The 20,792-nt window shown below is 43.7% G+C and overlaps 1 protein-coding gene across 2 annotated transcripts in view; it reads left to right on the top strand.

The window, feature by feature from the left end:
* WWC2 (WW and C2 domain containing 2) overlaps positions 1–20,792 on the top strand; it is a 245,839-nt gene that overhangs the window by 175,134 nt on the left and 49,913 nt on the right. For both annotated transcript variants that reach the window (XM_077279557.1, XM_077279558.1), the window contains 5 exons: positions 349–478; positions 1,151–1,297; positions 15,217–15,290; positions 19,326–19,568; positions 19,946–20,035. In XM_077279557.1, coding sequence (XP_077135672.1) covers positions 349–478; positions 1,151–1,297; positions 15,217–15,290; positions 19,326–19,568; positions 19,946–20,035 — 684 coding nt within the window. The remainder of the gene's footprint in view (positions 1–348; positions 479–1,150; positions 1,298–15,216; positions 15,291–19,325; positions 19,569–19,945; positions 20,036–20,792) is intronic.

Raw genomic sequence — 20,792 nt, forward strand, 5'->3', positions numbered from 1 at the left:
GGTTACTGTACTTGTCGATTTCCATGCGGCTTACTCTGAATCCCCTACTGTACAATGACTTTATATTCTTCTTAGTTTTCAAGTGCTAATAAGGCCAAAAACAAAACAGAACTCCAACTGACCCTATTAAAGTCAATGATTTCTGCCTGGAGTTTCTGGAACAGAATTTAATGGTGTTTTCAGTTTTTGGGATGGAGAGTGTATGGGAAATGCTTAATTCTATGCCACAATCTTCATTTTATGTTTGCAGATTTTTTTCCAAAGTTTCTACATATTGATTTTTTGGGGGGTTATTTATATGCACGTTTTGTTAGTCGAGATAAAATATATTTTTCTCTCTTCTCATAGCATTGACCAAAAAATGTCAGGAGGGCAGAGTGGCTATGAGCTTCGAGAAGCAAAGGATATCCTCTCCGAACTGAAAAGCATAAGGAAGGCAATCAGCACTGGGGAGAAGGAGAAGCAGGACCTGATGCAGGTTTGTGAGGCCGCTGATTAACAAGTGAACGTACGTCAGTGTTAACACGGTCTTATTGTTTGCGTAACATCTGCGTCCATGACAGCGATATCTGTAGTATTGATGGAATATTGTGAGTAGAAGTCGTCATAGGCATGAATGCTTTAGAAAATTCAGTCTGCAGAGACCCTGAATATGATTGAAATTGTCAGGAAGCGATAGTGTAGTATTCTCTATGGTCAGTCCTGAATTTTGACTTCATCTTGAAAAGCCCGCGCATGAAGTCAGTCACGGAAACCCATTCTATCCCTGACTAACTCTACCAATAAACTTGTTCATTACCTAAGTTTTTACAAAGATGATCCAGTTATCTGGAAGAGCAGAAAAGCCTCACACAGGACTTTGATATATTGATTCTTGTGCTCGTGGGATGGCGTACTTCGCTCTGCACATCTTTAAGGCTTGGGCTTCATGTGCCCTATTCTATCCATAAAACACACTTGTGCTATGTATTATCATGGTGGTTCTATGACGGTGGGAGTAAATTGGCTCCCCACTTTCCATGGCTCTGTCAGCCTTCCTTAGTTATGTCCTCCTGTAGAGCTGAAATGCCATGTTTATTTCTATTTGTTTTCATCTGTTTTGCCTCGTGCTTTACAATTGTAACGTGCACTTTCTGCATTGTGTTATTAGAGCCTCGCAAAGCTGAAGGAACGATTTCATCTAGAACAAGGCAGAGGAAGATCAGAGCCTGACTTAACATCTAACCTCACCAACTCTCATCTGTCTTTGTCCAGACAGACGCTGGAAGCCGGATCACAGACTGATATTTCTGGGGACGTAAGTTATGTGCTGCTTGTACTGAACCAAAGACAGCGGCTCTGTGCCATCGCAAGTTTGGGTTAGATTAGTTAAAAAAAAAGTTTCATGTATTGTGTAGTGCAATATGTGTATGCATATGTGTGTGTATATGTGTCATCTAATCCTGTCTGTTTGTCTGTAACGAAAATCCCGCGTCGCTGATTGGTCGAAGTTCTGTCAGTCACAGTGCCACGCAGTTCAGTCACGTTTACTGAACAAGTTCTGTCAGTCACAGTTTTTATGTAGTTCAGTCACGTTTACTGAACAAGTTCTGTCAGTCACAGTGCCACGCAATTCAGTCACATTTACTGGACAAGTTCTGCCAGTCAGTGCCATGTAGTTCAGTCACGTTTACTGAACAAGTTCTGTCACACAGTGCCATGTAGTTCAGTCACGTTTACTGAACACGTTCTGTCAGTCACAGTGCGACATATTCTAGAATACCCGATGCGTTACCATCTATTGTGTGTGTGTGTGTGTATATATATAATATATCAGTGTGTGCTTCTCACAAAATTAGAATGTCGTCAAAAAGTTAATTTATTTCAGTTTTTCAATACAACCAGTGAAACTTGTATATTGTATTACATATACAAACAGAGTGATCTATTTCAAGTGTTTATATCTGTTAATGTTGCTGATTATGGCTTACAGTGAATGAAAACCAAAAAGTCATTATCTCAGTAAATTAGAATACTTTATAACATCAGCTTGAAAAATTATTTTAAAATCCAAAATGTTGGCCTACTGAAATGTATGTTTAGTAAATGCACTCAATACTTGGTCAGGGCTCCTTTTGCATCAATTACTGCATCACTGCGACGTGGCATTTGATAGCAGCCATCACACTAGACCTTGAAAATCAAGGTCCCAGAGTCTGGAGGAATAGTGGAGAGGCACAGAATCCAAGCTGCTTGAGGTCTAGTGTGAAGTTTCCACAATCAGTGATGGTTTGGGGAGCATGCGTCTACCAGAAAATTTTAGAGCACTTCATGCTTCCCTCTGCCGACAAGCTTTTTGGAGATGGAAATTTCATTCTCCTGCAGGACTTGGCACCTGTCTACACTGCCAAAAGTATCAATACCTGATTTAAAAACAACAGTATCACTGTGCTTGATTGGCCAACAAACTCGTCTGACCTTAACCCTATAGAGAATCTATGGGGTGTTGTCAAGAGGAAGATGAGACACCAGACCCAACAATGCAGACGAGCTGAAGGCTGCTATCAAAGCAACCTGGGCTTCCACAACACCTCAGCAGTACCACAGGCTGATCGCCTCCATGCCAGGCCACATTGATGCAGTAATTGATGCCAAAGGAGCCCTGACCAAGTAATGAGTGCATTTACTGAACATACATTTCAGTAGGTCAACATTTCAGATTTTAGCATCATTTTTCAAGCTGGTGTTATAAAGTACTCTAATTTACTGAGATAATGACTTTTGGGTTTTCATTGGCTGTAAGCCATAATCATCAACATCAACAGAAATAAACACTTGAAATACATGACTCTGTTTGTACTGACTCTAACTAATGAGCTTCACTTTTTGTATTGAAGAACTGAAATAAATTAACTTTTTCACGTTTTGACGATATTCTAATCGTGTGAGTGCGTGTATCTAATATATAATTGCCTAGAATACTACTTCCTGCAATTTGTGCCAACTTCCGTGGCTTTGTCCGGAGCTATTGTCCGGAGCTAATGTCCGTAGCTAATGTCCGGAGCTAATGTCCGGAGATAAGTGACGTCACCAGTGTCCTACACCCAAACAGAGCACAGTGGCCCCAGGCAGAGCACAGGGGCCCCAGGCAGAACATGGGGCCCCAGGCAGAGCACAGGGGCCCCAGGCAGCATATGGGGCCCCAGGCAGAGCACAGGGGCCCCAGGCAGCATATGGGGCCCCAGGCAGAGCACAGTGGCCCAAGGCAGAGCACACACCAAATCGGAGGCCGAGGGGCCCCGCCAACCAAATCGGAGGCCGAGGAGCCCCGCCCACCAAATCGAAGGCCGAGCGGCCCCGCCCACCAAAGCGGAGGCCGAGGGGCCCGGCCCTGCCCACCACAGCGGAGGCCGAGGGGCCCCGACCACCAAATCGGAGGCCGAGGGGCCCCGCCCACCAAATCGGAGGCCGAGGGTCCCCGCCCACCAAATCGGAGGCCGAGGGTCCCCACCAACCAAATTGGAGGCTGAGGGGCCCCACCAACCAAATCGGAGGCCGAGGAGCCCCGCCCACCAAATCGGAGGCCGAGGGGCCCCGCCCACGAAGTAAGTGCGCCCCCGGGTGCAAAAGTAAGTGCGCCCCCGGGCGCAAAAGTAAGTGCGCCCCCGGGCGCAAAAGTAAGTGCGCCCCCGGGCGCAAAAGTAAGCGCGCCCCCCAGTCCCATGTGTGAAAAGTGCTGCTGTAAAGCTGGTAGCGCTGTTCAAGCACCATGTATTTCCTTCAGGAAATGCCCATCTAATATATAATTGCCTAGAATACTACTTCCTGCAATTTGTGCCAACTTCCGTGCCTTTGTCCGGAGCTAATGTCCGGAGCTAATGTCCGGAGATAAGTGACGTCACCAGTGTCCTACACCCAGGCAGAGCACAGGGGCCCCAGGCAGCATATGGGGCCCCAGGCAGAGCACAGGGGCCCCAGGCAGAGCACAGGGGCCCCAGGCAGCATATGGGGCCCCAGGCAGAGCACAGTGGCCCCAGGCAGAGCACAGGGGCCCCAGGCAGCATATGGGGCCCCAGGCAGAGCACAGTGGTCCCAGGCAGCCTATGGGGCCCCAGGCAGAGCACAGGGGCCCCAGGCAGAGCACAGGGGCCCCAGGCAGCAAATGGGGCCCCAGGCAGAGCACAGTGGCCCCAGGCAGAGCACAGGGGCCCCAGGCAGAACATGGGGCCCCAGGCAGAGCACAGGGGCCCCAGGCAGAGCACAGGGGCCCCAGGCAGCATATGGGGCCCCAGGCAGAGCACAGGGGCCCCAGGCAGCATATGGGGCCCCAGGCAGAGCACAGGGGCCCCAGGCAGCATATGGGGCCCCAGGCAGAGCACAGTGGCCCCAGGCAGATCACAGGGGCCCCAGGCAGAACATGGGGCCCCAGGCAGAGCACAGGGGCCCCAGGCAGCATATGGGGCCCCAGGCAGAGCACAGTGGCCCCAGGCAGATCACAGGGGCCCCAGGCAGAACATGGGGCCCCAGGCAGAGCACAGGGGCCCCAGGCAGAACATGGGGCCCCAGGCAGAGCACAGGGGCCCCAGGCAGCATATGGGGCCCCAGGCAGAGCACAGGGGCCCCAGGCAGCATATGGGGCCCCAGGCAGAGCACAGCGATATTTTGGACCACTGTGCGGTGTTTCAGACCCCCTGTGTGATGTCTGGGGCCCTGTTCTTAAGTATATTAAAGATTAAAGTAACGTATATTAAAGTATATTATAGATCAAATTTGACACGTTTATGAGCACCATTGAGTGATATACTCAAGAATGACATAATTTTTCAACATTTTATGGTTTCAAACTGTAAACACTCAGAGTTTTTTTTACTTCAACCAGAAAACCTAAACGGTTCATAAAAAACTTGACTGTTCAGGATATGATAAAAGTCATAGTATTCTGAATCTTTAACTTATAAAGATACCTTTACATGGGGTGATTATTGGTTCCAGAGAGGCTTTCGGCCGATAATCGTACACATGGCTGGTGACAGGACAATACAATATAAACGTTCAAAGGTAAACACTGATAACATTAAAATCTAATATATAATTGCCTAGAATACTACTTCCGGCAATTTGTGCCAACTTCCGTGGCTTTGTCCGGAGATAATGTCCGGAGATAAGTGACGTCACCAGCGTCCTACACCCGCTCAGGGTGGACAAAGATATATGCCATTTTTTGTTTTTTCTTACTATTATTTATTAATTGTATTATTCTTACATTTGAATAAATAAAGTATATATGGATTCTAGACTCCCGATTCTTTAGAATCGGGCTGCCATCTAGTATATATATATATATATATATATATATATATATATATATATATATATATATATATATATATATATATATATATATATATATATATATATATATATATATATATATACATATGTACATATGTAATGTGTATGTGTATATATGTATATATATATATATGTATATATGTGTGTGTATATATATATATATATATGTATTACACAGTGGGTATGGAAAGTATTTGTGCCCCCTTTAAATTTTTCACTCTTTGTTTCATTGCGGCCATTTGGTGAATTCAAAAAAAGTTCATTTTTTTCACATTACTGTACACTCTGCACCCCATCTTGACTGAAAAAAACAGAACTGTAGAAATGTTTGCAAATTTAGTAAAGTTTAATAAAAAAAAGAAAAACTGAAATATTACATGGTCATAAATATTCAGACCCTTTGCTCCGACATTCATATTTAAGTCACATGCTGTCCATTTCCTTGTGATCCTCCTTGAGATGGTTCTACTCCTTCATTGGAGTCCAGCTGTGTTTAATTAAACTGATAGGACTTGATTTGGAAAGGCACACACCTGTCTATATAAGACCTCACAGCTCACAGTGCATGTCAGACCAAATGAGAATCATGAGGTCAAAGGAATTGGCCAAGGAGCTCAGAGACAGAATTGTGGCAAGGCACAGATCTGGCCAAGGTTACAACAGAATTTCTGCAGTACTCAAGGTTCCTAAGAGCACAGTGACCTCCATACTCTTTAAATGGAAGAAGTTTGGATCACCAGAAGTCTTCCTAGACATAAAAAGTATATAATGAACAGCGCTCCATCCAGGTGTAAAAGTCTTCAAAGCAAACTTTATTTAAGCCATGGTAAAATAGCGACGTTTCGACCACAACATGGTCTTTATCAAGCATCTTTATCCTAGACATGGCCGTCCAGTCAAACTGAGCAATCGTGGGAGAAGAGCATTGGTGAGAGAGGTAAAGAAGAACCCCAAGAACACTGTGGCTGAGCTCCAGAGATGCAGTAGGGAGATGGGAGAAAGTTCCACAATGTCAACTATCAATGCAGCCCTCCATCAGTTGGGCATTAATGGTAGAGTGGCCCGACGGAAGCCTCTCCTCAGTGCAAGACATATGAAAGCCCGCATAGAGTTTGCTAAAAAAAACACATGAAGGACTCCCAGTCTATGAGAAATAAGATAAGATTTTCTGGTCTGGTGAGACGAAGATAGGCCTTTTTGGCCATAATACTAAGCGGTATGTGTGGAGAAAACCAGGCATTGCTAATCAATCACCTGCCCAATACAATCCCAACAGTGAAACATGGTGGTGGCAGCATCATGCTATGGGGGTGGTTTTCAGCTACAGGGACAGGACGACTGGTTGTCATTGAAGGAAACATGAATGCGGTAAAGTACAGAGAAATCCTGGATGAAAACCTCTTCCAGAGTGCTCGGGACCTGAGACTTGGCCGAAAGTTCACCTTCCAACAAGACAATGACCCTAAGCACACAGCTAAAATAACAAAGGAGTAGCTTCAGAACAACTCTGTGACCATTCTTGACTGGCCCAGCCAGAGCCCTGACCTAAACCCAATTGAGCATCTCTGGAGACACCTGGAAGTGGCTCTCCACCAACATTCACCATCAAACATGACAGAACTGGAGAGGATCTGCAAGAAAGAATGGCAGAGGATCCTCAAATCCAGGTGTGAAAAACTTGTTGCATCATTCAATACAAGACTCATGGCTGTACTAGCTCAAAAGGTGCTTCTACTCAATACTGAGCAAAGGGTCTGAATACTTATGACCATTTGATACTTCAGTTTTTATTTTTTAATAAACTTGCAAATATTGCTATATCTCCGTTTTCTTTTCAGCCGAGATGGGGTGCATGAGAAAAAAATAATTTACGAATTGGACAAATAAAAAAGAGTGAAAAATTTAAAGGGGTATGAATACTTTCCGTACTACGCACTGTGTATGCATGTGTGTGTGTGTGTATGTATGTATGTATGTATGTGTGTGTGTGTGTGTGTGTGTATATATATATATATATATATATATATATATATATATATATATATATATATATATATATATATATATATATATATATATATATATATATGTATGTGTGTATATATATATATATATATACACATACACATACATATATACATATATAATGTGTATGTGTATATATATATATATATATATATAATATTAGTACAGACCAAAAGTTTGGACACACCTTCTCATTTAAAGATTTTTTCCCTTCACCATGACAGCACCGTACGTGAGAGATGGCATCCGCCCCCAGGAACAGGAAACCTGCAGCAGGGGTAAAAGAATGGGGCGGCCCCTCTCTCCTCAGTTTGGTTTTTTGTTCCTGCAGGTGGATGCCTGTCGCAGAGCTCCTACCTCCGGAGGGATCTCCCTCTAATGATACCGGTCCGGAGGCCGAGGTCCGCGGTGGGGGCAGCCATACTCGGCGGCATCGCGTGCGGTGCTGTCCGGGTGAAGGGGCTGTTGTGTCCGCGCCTTTTCCCCCTCGCTGGACTCCCCGGCGTCCGCTCTGTGCAGGAGGCTGGTCCGGGGATAAGGGGCGTGTCCTTCACTGACGCTGGCGCCAAAGTGAAGGATGACGACTTCCGGTCGCACGGGAGTGACGTCACACGCCGAGGGAGCCGGTGTGCTGGACACTTCCGGGCAGAAGTTTGATCCAGAGGCGCGCACACCGCTCCTGATATATGAGTAAAAGGAAAAACGCTGGCCCTACAGCAAGCAGTCTGCCTGCTAAGATGGCCGAACCAGCGATGGATCCAGACACACCGAGATGCCTGTGCCCAAAATGTCTGAAGAGGCACAAGCTACCGGGGTATCCGGAGTCCTGGAGGGGTGAGTGCCTTTGTAAGGCGAACCACACATACTGATACCCTGTACACTGTGTTTTTTTAGGGGAAGAAAACCACCTCCAAACAGAAAAATAGAGCCTGTGCACTATGCAAAGACACACTCCCTAGACTATATAGCAAGAAAATCTGCCAGCCTTGTATTGGCAAAACAGTTGCAGAAGAATCTTCTTCCTTATTACAAAACATTAAAACAATTTTACGGGAGGAAGTCAAATCAACGGTTAAGGAGCAGCTGAAACATCATACAGCAAAGGGAACCCCACCTCCCCCTCCCCCAACAAGTGAACAAGGGTCGGACATAGATTCAGGGGATAAACCGGGAGTATTAACCCCCTCTGATACCTCAGACCTAGACTCCTCAGATGAGGAGTATGGCCACCCATATTTTCAATCAGAAGATATTGGGAAACTGCTCAAACTTGTTAGAGCGACTATGGGGGTAGAAACCCCTAAGGAGCCGCGGTCAATTCAGGACACCATGTTTAGTAACTTGGAGGGAAAAAAGCGTAAACTTTTTCCCTTCCATGATAATATAGTCAATTTAATTAAAAGGGAGTGGAAAAAGCCCAATAAAAAGATATCCATCCCTCAGGCCTTGAAGCGCAAGTACCCCTTTGATGAAGAGATCTGTGAAAAGTGGGAAAAGGCTCCTAAGTTAGATGCTGCCATTGCCAGCACCTCTAAAGGGGTAGCATTACCATTTGACGGCATGGGAGCCCTAAAAGACCCCCTCGACAAGAAGGCAGATGCCTTTCTAAAATCGGCCTGGGAGGCAGCGACATGGTCGTTTAAACCCGGGGTTGCTGCCACTTGCACAGCACGTGCTATGGTCAAGTGGTTAGAGGAGCTAAGTGACCAGATCAAAAACAAATGCCCGAGAGAGAGACTACTTGAAGCATTACCTTCTCTACAGGGCGCCGCAAGATTCCTGGCAGATGCTTCAATTGATTCTGTCAGAAGTGCCGCACGTGCGTGTGCTTTATCCAACTCGGGTCGTAGAGCATTGTGGCTGAAGAATTGGACGGCTGACTTCCAATCGAAGGTCAAATTCTGTCGGAAGAGTACTGGAGGTGCTGACCAAGTTAGGATGGATTATAAACCTAAAGAAATCAAGACTAATCCCAATGCAGACTCAAGAATTCCTCGGGATCCTATTGGATTTTAGTCAAACAGGAATGTATCCTCCCACAGAGAAAAATTCAAACTATTCAACAAAAAGTACAACTGTTTCAGCTACAACAGACCATCTCACTTCGGAATGCAATGTCACTCCTAGGAGTTCTAACGGCAACAATTCCAGCAACACGGTGGGCACAAAGCCACACACGAGAATTGCAATGGCAGATACTGACCGAACAAATGAAGAATCCATACAATCTGAATCGGAAGATTCTTCTATCTCCAAAAGTTCAGGACTCACTAGAATGGTGGCTGAAAACAAAAAATTTAAGCAACGCAGTGCCGTGGTCAGTGCAGAATCCAGTAGTCCTTACTACCGATGTGAGCCCATGGGGGTGGGGAGCACACTTGGAGGATCAGGTCCTACAGGGTCAATGGGGGGCCTCAATGACAGCAGCATCCTCCAATCTAAAAGAATTGTCGGCAGTAAGGCAAGCACTTCTTCATACAGGAGGAAGGATACGAGGAAGACATGTGGTGGTGTTGTCCGACAACAACACAACGATAGCCTATATAAATCGTCAAGGGGGCACAAGATCAGCATCCCTTATGGCAGAAGCCAAAGAACTGTTCATATGGGCCGAGAACAACCTTCTTTCCTTAACAGGGACATACCTAAAAGGGTCAGAGAATCAAGTAGCCGACTTCTTAAACCGTCACATATTACATCAAGGGGAGTGGTCCCTGAACCAGGGAATATTTGGGAAAATATGTGCCAGCTGGGGCGTTCCAGAAATAGACTTGTTCGCCACAAAAGGAAATCGGAAGGTGAGGAAGTTCTATTCTCTGAACCCAAGAGAACACCCGGAGGGAGTGGACGCGTTTCTGTCCTACTGAATAGACTGTTAGAATTTGTATTATGGCAAGAAAAAGGCAGCTAAGTAAAGAAAAACGAGCGGCCATCATTACTTTACTAAATGAAGGTCAGTCAGTCTGAAAAATTGGGCAAACTTTGAAAGTGTCCCCAAGTGCAGTGGCAAAAACCATCAAGCACTACAAAGAAACTGGCTCACATGAGGACCGCCCCAGGAAAGGAAGACCAAGAGTCACCTCTGCTTCTGAGGATAAGTTTATCCGAGTCACCAGCCTCAGAAATCGCACGTTAACAGCAGCTCAGATTAGAGACCAGGTCAATGCCACACAGAGTTCTAGCAGCAGACACATCTCTACAACAACTGTTAAGAGGAGACTTTGTGCAGAAGGCCTTCATGGTAAAATAGCTGCTAGGAAACCACTGCTGGACAGGCAACAAGCAGAAGAGACTTGTTTGGGCTAAAGAACACAAGGAATGGATATTAGACCAGTGGAAATCTGTGCTTTGGTCTGATGAGTCCAAATTTGAGATCTTTGGTTCCAACCACCGTGTCTTTATGCGACACAGAAAAGGTGAACGGATGGACTCTACATGCCTGGTTCCCACCGTGAAGCATGGAGGAGGAGGTGTGATGGTGTGGGGGTGCTTTGCTGGTGAAACTGTTGGGGATTTATTCAAAATTGAAGGCATACTGAACCAGCATGGCTACCACAGCATCTTGCAGTGGCATGCTATTCCATCTGGTTTGCGTTTAGTTGGATCATCATTTATTTTTCAACAGGACAATGACCACAAACACACCTCCAGGCTGTGTAAGGGCTATTTGACCAAGAAGGAGAGTGATGGGGTGCTACGCCAGATAACCTGGCCTCCACAGTCACCAGATCTGAACCCAATCGAGATGGTTTGGGGAGAGCTGAACCGCAGAGTGAAGGCAAAAGGGCCAACAAGTGCTAAGCATCTCTGGGAACTCCTTCAAGATTGTTGGAAGACCATTTCCGGTGACTACCTCTTGAAGCTCAAAAAGAGAATGCCAAGAGTGTGCAAAGCAGTCATCAAAGCAAAAGGTGTCTACTTTGAAGAACCTAGAATATAAGACATAATTTTAGTTGTTTCACACTTTTTTGTTAAGTATATAATTCCACATGTGTTAATTCATAGTTTTGATGCCTTCAGTGTGAATGTACAATTTTCATAGTCATGAAAATACAGAAAAATCTTTAAATGAGAAGGTGTGTCCAAACTTTTGGCCTGTACTGTGTATATATATATTGTGTGTATGTATATATTTTTGCTAAATTATGCTATACAGTGATACAATGTGGTGTTGCAGCCAAAATTATTACCCCCATTCACAGTTAGGTTTATTGGTAAACGTAACAAACTTTCTGCTGTTTCTGATAATCCGATGAAACAAGTGCAATTTAAATGGCTGAGTGCACTTAATATAACGGGTAGCGTCTTTAAATTCACCACAAAATGCAACTTTTAATGATTGCTGCAGTCTCATAATTATTCAACCACCCGCATGATAAGTGTCTTTAGTAATTAGTAAAGCCCTTCTGGCTGTTATGACCTGCTGCAGTTATTAAGCACAGTCAGACACTAAATTCTGGCAGTGTTCCTGAGGAATCCGAGCCCATTCCTCATGGGCAGTGTATATAGATTATCTATCATGGCTATAGATATATGCATCTCATAGTCATGCTATAGTATAATTAGACATAGGGATATGTAGGGGCAGATGAGTGTCTTGGTTAGGTGTCTCTGCCATGTTCCTCACATTCTTGTAATTAGATGTAATCAGCTCTCTTACCAGTAATTACAGTAGTCCCACGTGGAAATGGATCACTTTGTTGCTCATAAATATGCTACTGCTTGCTTTATATGGAACTGATAGTGTCTATTGCCGTTTTACACTGCCGGCTTATTACTAGTGCAGCTTTTCTTCTTGTTCATTGTATACCACCTTCACAGCGCTTAACGGGGGATGCGTCAGTGAAGCTCAACCACTAAACTTCTGTGTCCCAAATGCAGATATTCAAGGACCCGTAACTAGTGGACAGTTTCGATTTCAGAAATCCCCCCACTTTATTTTAGTGAAAAGGTTGAGCAAACAACAAATTGTCGTGGACATTCAGATGACCATGGTCAGTCATTCATTTGAATGGTTGGGATGTGACTACATTTCTCCTGTGGGAAAATATTTTACTTCAACTTTCAAAACCTGTAAGATACCTATACCTGAGGAGCAAAATATCAATGCGGCCTTAATGGGTTTCTGTCCCTCATGCTGATCTCCTCTCTAGTACTATTCCATTTATGCAAGAGCCATCTTACTCTTACATACCAGTTCGCACGTCTGGCTGGGTTACTTATTACAATGTAGATGGTGTGCGCAGGCGGATATTCTCTGAATTACTCTGTGTTCCTAGAAAACAGAGATGAGACAAGAGTTGTGATGCATAATAATAGGTGTCCATCAATTGTTATGATGGGTCGCTATGTTTAACACCCTCTGCTGGGCCCACCTCTTCACTCACTGCTTGAGATAAAAATATGGGGGGGGGGCGCTATTCATGTGCTTTTCTTTAATAAAACCAGAATGCCTTTTTGACATTTTTAAGTGGCACCAACCAATATCCCCACACTTTGCCATGATCACATGTGTTCTTCTCAGTCTGTGAAACAAAGCCGCTTTCCTATCCCTATTATTTTTATAACCTTGTTCGGAAATTTCTCTACATTCCTTGGCCGTTGCCTTCCAATAATCTTTATTCCTACTCTCCTACTTTTTTATAATGTACCTGTTTTTTGCTGGATTTCTAGGTACATTTAGGATAATCGTATTTTTACCCTCTGATCACTAATTAGTGAATGTGCCTTTCCATTTGTTGTCACCTTTGTTCTCTTTTGGGAGATTTTAAGTCTTAAAAAATTCAGAACGTGGTTGAACATTTATTTCCCATTTCATGCATAGCGCCATCACATTCCACAGCACTGTACTGAGAACGTCATCACTCTTGGTGGTCCGGGTCCACACATATATACTTTATTTTTTAGGTGTATGTGTGTGCCATTTATGTATATATGTTTAATTGTGTGTGTATATATAAGTTTAAATAAATATATACTTTGATATCATATTGTAGGCATTCACGTACTGTGGCAGACATTATGTCTTAGGTCTGTGAAAAACATCGAACTGCACCCTAATGACATCAGTGTGGTCTGAATTTTCTGATTGGATCAAGCTCTGATCAGAGTGTGTAAAAATCAGACCACACCGATGTCATTAGAGTGCAGTCCGACGCATAGATCTGCATGGCTGAATTTGATCTGACACTCTAAAGTTGGAAATGTGCACAGCCCCATAGAATATCATGGGTACAAGTGCTATCCGAGAAACCAGGGAAAAGCGCTTGTCCCACATAATAGTGACTTTTGGACAATCCCAAAGCATTGCGCAGCTCCCAATAGAGTAGGAACCCAACCGTGGTTATTTTCAATACATTTAATTCATAAAAAAACAAAAAATAAGAAAAGTAATATATAAACTTGTCTTTGTGCAACCATTTTTTTTTTTAAACAAACAAAAAAAAATAGATTCCCACTGACCATTTTTCACAGCAGTTTCCCTATCTAGTTGTACAGCCTGCCTTGACTTTCATCGTTAGTGAGTATTGTTTCTGTATATATTTTTTACTGACTAGAATATGGCCACACAAGTTTCATTTAACATCCTAAAAATCAGAACCTTGCAATAGTCAATGTGTATAATGCGTTACTTATTAGCCCTATCTGCCCCTGCACGGATTGGCATATGTAATTCTTGGGTTGGATTATAGAATAGTGCCACCCGGTGGCTGCTTTGTAACAGCGCATGTGTAGAGTAGCTGTCTGACTAAGCCCATGTGGCTGCTCTACAGTTACGACTCTAGGACAGTGGACAGGTGATTGTTAGGGGCAGCAGGACAGCGGACAGGTGATTGTTAGGGGTAGCAGGACAGCGGACAGGTGATTGTTAGGGGCAGCAGGACAGCGGACAGGTGATTGTTAGGGGCAGTAGGACAGCGGACAGGTGATTGTTAGGGGCAGCAGGACAGCGGACAGGTGATTGTTAGGGGCAGCAGGACAGCGGACAGGTGATTGTTAGGGGCAGCAGGACAGCGGACAGGTGATTGTTAGGGGCAGCAGCACAACCGCCAGGAAGCTTCAGACAAAGGCTGATCTTTCCCCTGCAGATGATGTAGACCTGTGTCCTCTGTGTGGCACAGTTAACTGTTCAGCTGCTGGTTAAATAGCCTTTTGGGGTCAGTGTTGCTAGTAACATGCTGCAGCGGTTCTGCTCGTCTCCCAATGCCCAGATGACTAACCCTTATGGGACTTGATAACCTTGGTTACGGCCATTGTATATTGATTCAGTGCATCTAGAATAAGAAGTGAAGCTCCATCAGATTCTTCTTGGGAGGATGGTAAAAAGTAGATGACCGATGGGTGGGAGTACGACACAGGATCTGTTTGTATTCTGTATCTATACATGTGTATGCCCATATAGACAGATTTTTGGGGTGACTTTTTTTACTCAGGTAAATTTGCTTATTCATACGGTCGCTTTTTACTTTATTTTACTTATTAACTTCAATGGCCTAAATAATGCGTACCCATTATCAGGCCAGAGGTGACGGAGAAACTAACTTTATATCCGTGGACTATTTCGTTTTCCTCTTTATTATTTTTTGGGGAAATAATCCTTGTCACTATTGTGTGTATGAAACGCCGTATTCATCACAATATACGTCTAGTGAACGGAACATGCAGCAGATTCCTTATTGATCAGACCGTCCCGGGGGCACAGCGGGATCTTCTTCGCTTCCTATTCAGCACCGCTACACCACATTTCCTTTGACTAAAACTTGCTGCACTGGCTATAACGCTGTAGAGCTTTTCAGTTTTCAGTAGACAGCAGTTTGTCATCAATTGCATAAACCACAGTTTTCTTTATTTTATTTCCAGATTGGAACAAGGAGCCGAGCAAATCTAGCAGAGAAGGTCAGGCTGAGCCTACAATACGAGGAGGCTAAAAGAAGGTAAGGTGCTCCAGCGGGTGCGAGATGTGTGTCCGCCACTCCAAAAATGGTCATCTGGTGCCCTCTAGTGGACTGATCTATGACAACTAGACTAGGCATATTACTGACTTTATAGGGAGCGATGAAGCTATCCGTTCAGGTGCTTAGACTTGTGCCCCTACTACAAGTGCATTTACAACTGAAACTGGCCTACAGCCATGTTCACACATTTGATCAGTAATTTCTATAAGTATTTGTAAGCCAGAATCAGGAGTTGAACAATCAGAGGAAACGTATAAGGCTAGGTTCCCATGATGAGCTTTTGGTGAGTTTTTGATGTTGCAGATTTTCTGCACTCATTAAGCAAAATAGATTACCGTAATTGTTTTGTTTTTTTTTTTCAAAAATATGCAGCGTGAAAATTCGCCAAAAACTCATGTCACCACTTCTGCATTTATCACCCACTCCTGGTTTTGGCTTACAAATACTGAGAACACCTAGATGAAAAACTTTACATAAGAGGACTGAGATATAAATGATTAAAAAGTATAAAGTTTATTCAGATACATTTAAAAAAATATATATAAAACAATAATAAAAAACAGTTAAGGTAGGACACCACAGGTATACAGGAAAAAGGTGGGTACACCCAGCTAATAAATGGAAAGTACTTAACTGCATATTATCGTAGTATAGGACCCCCCTGCGTATGCAAGTTTCAAAAGGAATGGTAAAAACCGCATGTTACAATTACAAATTTCAGAAACAATAGTAAAAGCCACATGGTACAAACAATATTATTGTAGTAATTATATAGTGTATACAAAACTAGCAACTGCACAACAAAATGTTATTGCAATAATAAAAGGCAAAGTTGCCATGTAAAAAGCCTAAAAGCCCAAAGCAGAGTTGCCAGTTATGTGACCAGAAAAACAAATGTCCCATCACGCTCCGCCCCTTCTTCAGCCATTTAATGACCCGATCAATATTGATCTGTGTGACCCGGAGCAGAAGTGATCAGCTCAGAGCTTGAAGCAGTGTCTATACCTGTCTATACTGACCACATGCAGTGCTGCTAAAGTGTTGTGCTATGAAGGAAGGGCAAAGAAATGAGCAGAGTTAGAGAAAAAAGCATGAAAATTCCGGACTATGCAAATGGGGAAAAATTGCAGTTATTGCTGGAAGCGTGCAATGGTTTTCACTTATCAAAACAAATAGCAGCAGAACGTCGGAGAGAGCAGATGTTATAAATATCTAGTAATGCAGTGGCCATCTGCAGGGCGTATGGTGTTTACCCTGGTAACAGGTTTATAATCACTGCAATCAATTTGTGTCGCACATATCCGATCAGTAGCCACAAAACTGATGGAATTAAAACAAATGACTGTTTTGTACTTTTTTCTTTCTTTTTTTTTTCCATTGCACTTTGCAAAATTTTTTATTTATGGACATTGAAAGCTCCTGATTGTTCTGAATAAGTGTACTTTTTTTTGCTGCTTTGTCCTCACTCATCCCATCTCTCTGGCTTTTCTCCATGGTAAGTACTTTTCATCGAGATAATTGGAGCAGATCTGTCATTTTTCTGCTTTAAGCTCACCTGTGGGCAGCAAGAACAGCCACAAAAACTTTCCATTGTGTAAGTGAGTGCTGATGGTGCTCTGTTTAATTGTTGTGCTTTGTTATATGTATGTATACAGTGGGTACGGAAAGTATTCAGACCCCATTAAATGTTTCACTCTTTGTTTTATTGCAGCCATTTGGTAAATTTACCCCACCTTGACTGAAAAAAAAAAGAAATGTAGAAATTTTTGCAAATTTAATAAAAAATAAAAACTGAAATGTCACATGGTCATAAGTATTCAGACCCTTTGCTCGGACACTCATATTTAAGTCACATGCTGTCCATTTCCTTGTGATCCTCCTTGAGATCGTTCTATTCCTTCATTGGAGTCCAGCTGTCTTAAATTAAACTGATAGGACTTGATTTGGAAAGGCACACACCTGTCTATATAAGACCTCACAGCTTAGGCTGGGTTCACATTGCGTTCAGTGACTCAGTTAAACGGACTACGTTACACCGCGGCATAACGCGGTATAATGTAGTCCGTTAACACCGCCATTGAATGCAATGTCTGATGCATCGCTAGCGCATGCCCCCACAATGGGCGTGCGCTGCTAGCGATGTGCAATCTTTGCGTGACGGACCCGAGACGCGGGCTGCAGCGTTTCCGGGTCCGTCACTGCTAGCACAGATGGAGCTAGCAGATGCTCTATCTGCGCTAGCGCAATGGAACGTCGGCACTTGCGTTAACAGCAGCCCGTTAGCGTATGTGCTGAACGGGCTGCTATTAACGCAATGTGAACCCAGCCTAACAGTGCAAATGAGAATCATGAGATCAAATGAACTGGCCAAGGAGCTCAGAGACTAAATTGTGGCAAGGCACAGATCTGGCCAAGGTTACAACAGAATTTCTGCAGTACTCAAGGTTCCTAAGAGCACAGTGGCCTCCATAATCCATAAATGGAAGACGTTTGGGACCACCAGAAGTCTTTCTAGACCTGGCCGTCCAGCCAAACTGAGCAATCGTGGGAGAAGAGCCTTGGTGAGAGAGGTAAAGAAGAACACCCCAAGATCACTGTGGAATAGCTTCAGAGATGCAGTAGGGAGATTAGAGTCAGTCAGGCCTTTATGGCAGAGTGGCCTGACGGAAGCCTCTCCTCAGTGAAAGACATACAAATGCCTGCATAGAGTTTGCTAAAAAAAACACATGATGGACTCCCAGACTATGAGGAATAAGATTCTCTGGTCTGATGAGATGAAGATAGACATTTTTGGTGATAATTCTAAGTGGTATGTGTGGAGAAAACCAGGCACTGCTCATCACCTGCCCCAAACAATCCCTACAGTGAAACATGGTGGTGGCAGCATTATGCTATGGGGGTGTTTTTCAGCTGCAGGGACAGGACGACTGGTTGTCATTTTAGGAAACATGAATGCGGCCAAGTACAGAGATATTCTGGATGAAAACCTCTTCCAGAGTGCTGTGGACCTCAGACTTGGCCGAAGGTTCACCTTCCAACAAGATAATGACCCTAAGCACACAGCTAGAATAACAAAGGAGTGGCTTCAGAACAACTCCTGTGACCATTCCTGGCTGGCCCAGCCAGAGCCCTGACCTAAACCCAATTGAGCATCTCTGGAGACACCTGAAAATGTCTGTCCACCAACATTCACCATCCAACCTGACAGAACAGGAGATGATCTGCAAGGAATAATGGCAGAGGATCCCCAAATCCAGGTGTAAAAAACTTGTTGCATCATTCCCAAGACGACTCATGGCTGTACTAGCTCAAAAGATGCTTCTACTCAATACTGAGCAAAGGGTCTGAATATGTATGACCATGTGATATTTCAGTTTTTCTTTTTTAATAAATTTTTAAAAATTTCTACATTTCTGTTTTTACTGAATTACACCTTTTTTTTACATTTAGAAATACATTACAGGTGACTCCGTATTTTTGTAGTTGGGTCAATGTACTTCATATAGACTAAGGTGAAACATTACTGGTGGGATATCAGTGCCCTGCCCGGTCTATAAGGAGAATACACAGCAAATAGTTGATTACATTTATTAGAAGTACACAGATCACAATCCAGTTTTTGACTCTGGACATTACTTGACGAAGGCTCATGTCCAGAGCTGGAAACAGTTTTGTGAACTGTGGACTTCTAATTACGGGAACCAATCATTTGCTGTGTATTGCACTTGTATACTGGGCAGAGCACCGACACTTCACTGCTAATCCTATCTACTGTTAACGCGCTCATTCCCTGAAAGGGTTCTCTCCTGGTGCTGTCTCCCGCCCTCAAGGGGAAGGGGGTTCGGTATCCAGTCACCATCTATTCCACCACCTGTGCACCACCCTAACCAAATTTCCTCTTTACCGGACTACCATGTAATACTAGTCCTCTGATCAGTTTGACTAATTTACCAAGTTCCAATTGAATCTGAATTCTCAGTAGATCTAAGCTTTAATCTTTATCTGTCTTTTCAGTATGGCTAACCTAAAGATAGAACTATCAAAGTTGGACAGCGAGGCCTGGCCGGGAGCACTAGACATAGAGAAAGAGAAACTACTGCTAATTAACGAGAAAGAGGAGCTTCTAAAAGAACTTCAGTTTGTAACAACCCGAAAACGCACTCAAGACGAGATGGAACAACTGGAAGCAGAAAGGAGGCGGCTAGAAGAGGACCTCTTGTCCGTCAGAAGCACACCCAGCCAAGCACTTGCCGAGAGGTAATCTTCCTTGAGGTCCATTTGTGTCGGCAGCACTTAACGACTGCCGATTTGCTAGTTTGCTGATCAGTGGCTGTTTAATAACCTTTCTACAAAGGCAGACCATGCATCTGTCCGCAAAGGCTGCCACTCGGCACTACAGATCGTGTTTGCACTGGAGGATGTGCTGCCAAGAACAATGATGTTTTGTGCAAAACTATAAGATCTGTACATGCAGCAAATGAGTGTTTTGCTTGAAAGGCAGTCTGATTAGGTGATTATCAAGAACAAGCTTTCTTAGGAATCTGTGATTCTGTTTTTTGTGATCATGTTAAAGACCCTGATGACCCAAAGAACAATCACAAACCTTTTCTCTGATCACTGTGTGTTTTGTTTAGGTTAAAAGTTCAAGAGAAAAAGAAGGAGCTGGTAAAAAAGTTGGAAGAAACCACAAAACTGGCCACTTATTTGCATTCAGAACTGAAAAGGTAGGTCAGCGACCTGACGATAATTAGCAGTGTACTGTTTGTTCTCTGCAGAGTTCTCAGATGTCCAGACTTATTAGACGCCTGGGCTTCAGCTTCTGAAAGCATTTCTAAACTATAAAACTGGTGATGTGTACATATCTGCCAGGCTTGTGTCGCTGTGCTTTTGTTTAAGGGCCGTGGCATCACTGTGATGTGCCACAGTTCACAGCCATGAGGCCGACTATAACACACATTGTAGGATTACAGGTTAATGTGCTGAGTAATCACCATATGTACAAATAATGCGAAATGACTAATGCAGTGTTGGCTAAAAAGGTGTCACTATGTCAGGGAGGAAAATACTGTACATTGTAAAGTGTTTTAGGCCTTGGCTGCTTTTCATAGTGCTACTGATTTGATTTTAACAGCTGAAGTGCGTAAGATTGCATTCAACTTAATGTTCTTTAAATTGCATCAAAAGTTGGTTATATAAAGGTTTAAAGGGAATCCGTCTCCAGGTTTTTACTGCCCCATTTGAGAGCAGCATAATGTAGAAACAACAACCCTGATTCCAGGATTGTCACCAACTGCGCTGCTTGCTGTGGTTTTGATGATCTTCTGGTGATAGCAGGTTTACTAGTGATAAAATCAGTTGCCATTAGTCCTTCATGTTCATGAGCTCTGCATAATCTCCTCCCCCCACCACTGACTGTGTACACAGAATGCTGCTAATCAGTGGTGTGGGCGGGTTATATAGAGCTCCGCATTCAGAGAACAG

Source organism: Ranitomeya variabilis, chromosome 1 (genome assembly GCF_051348905.1).
Source record: "Ranitomeya variabilis isolate aRanVar5 chromosome 1, aRanVar5.hap1, whole genome shotgun sequence".
Taxonomy (NCBI): Eukaryota; Metazoa; Chordata; class Amphibia; order Anura; family Dendrobatidae; genus Ranitomeya; species Ranitomeya variabilis.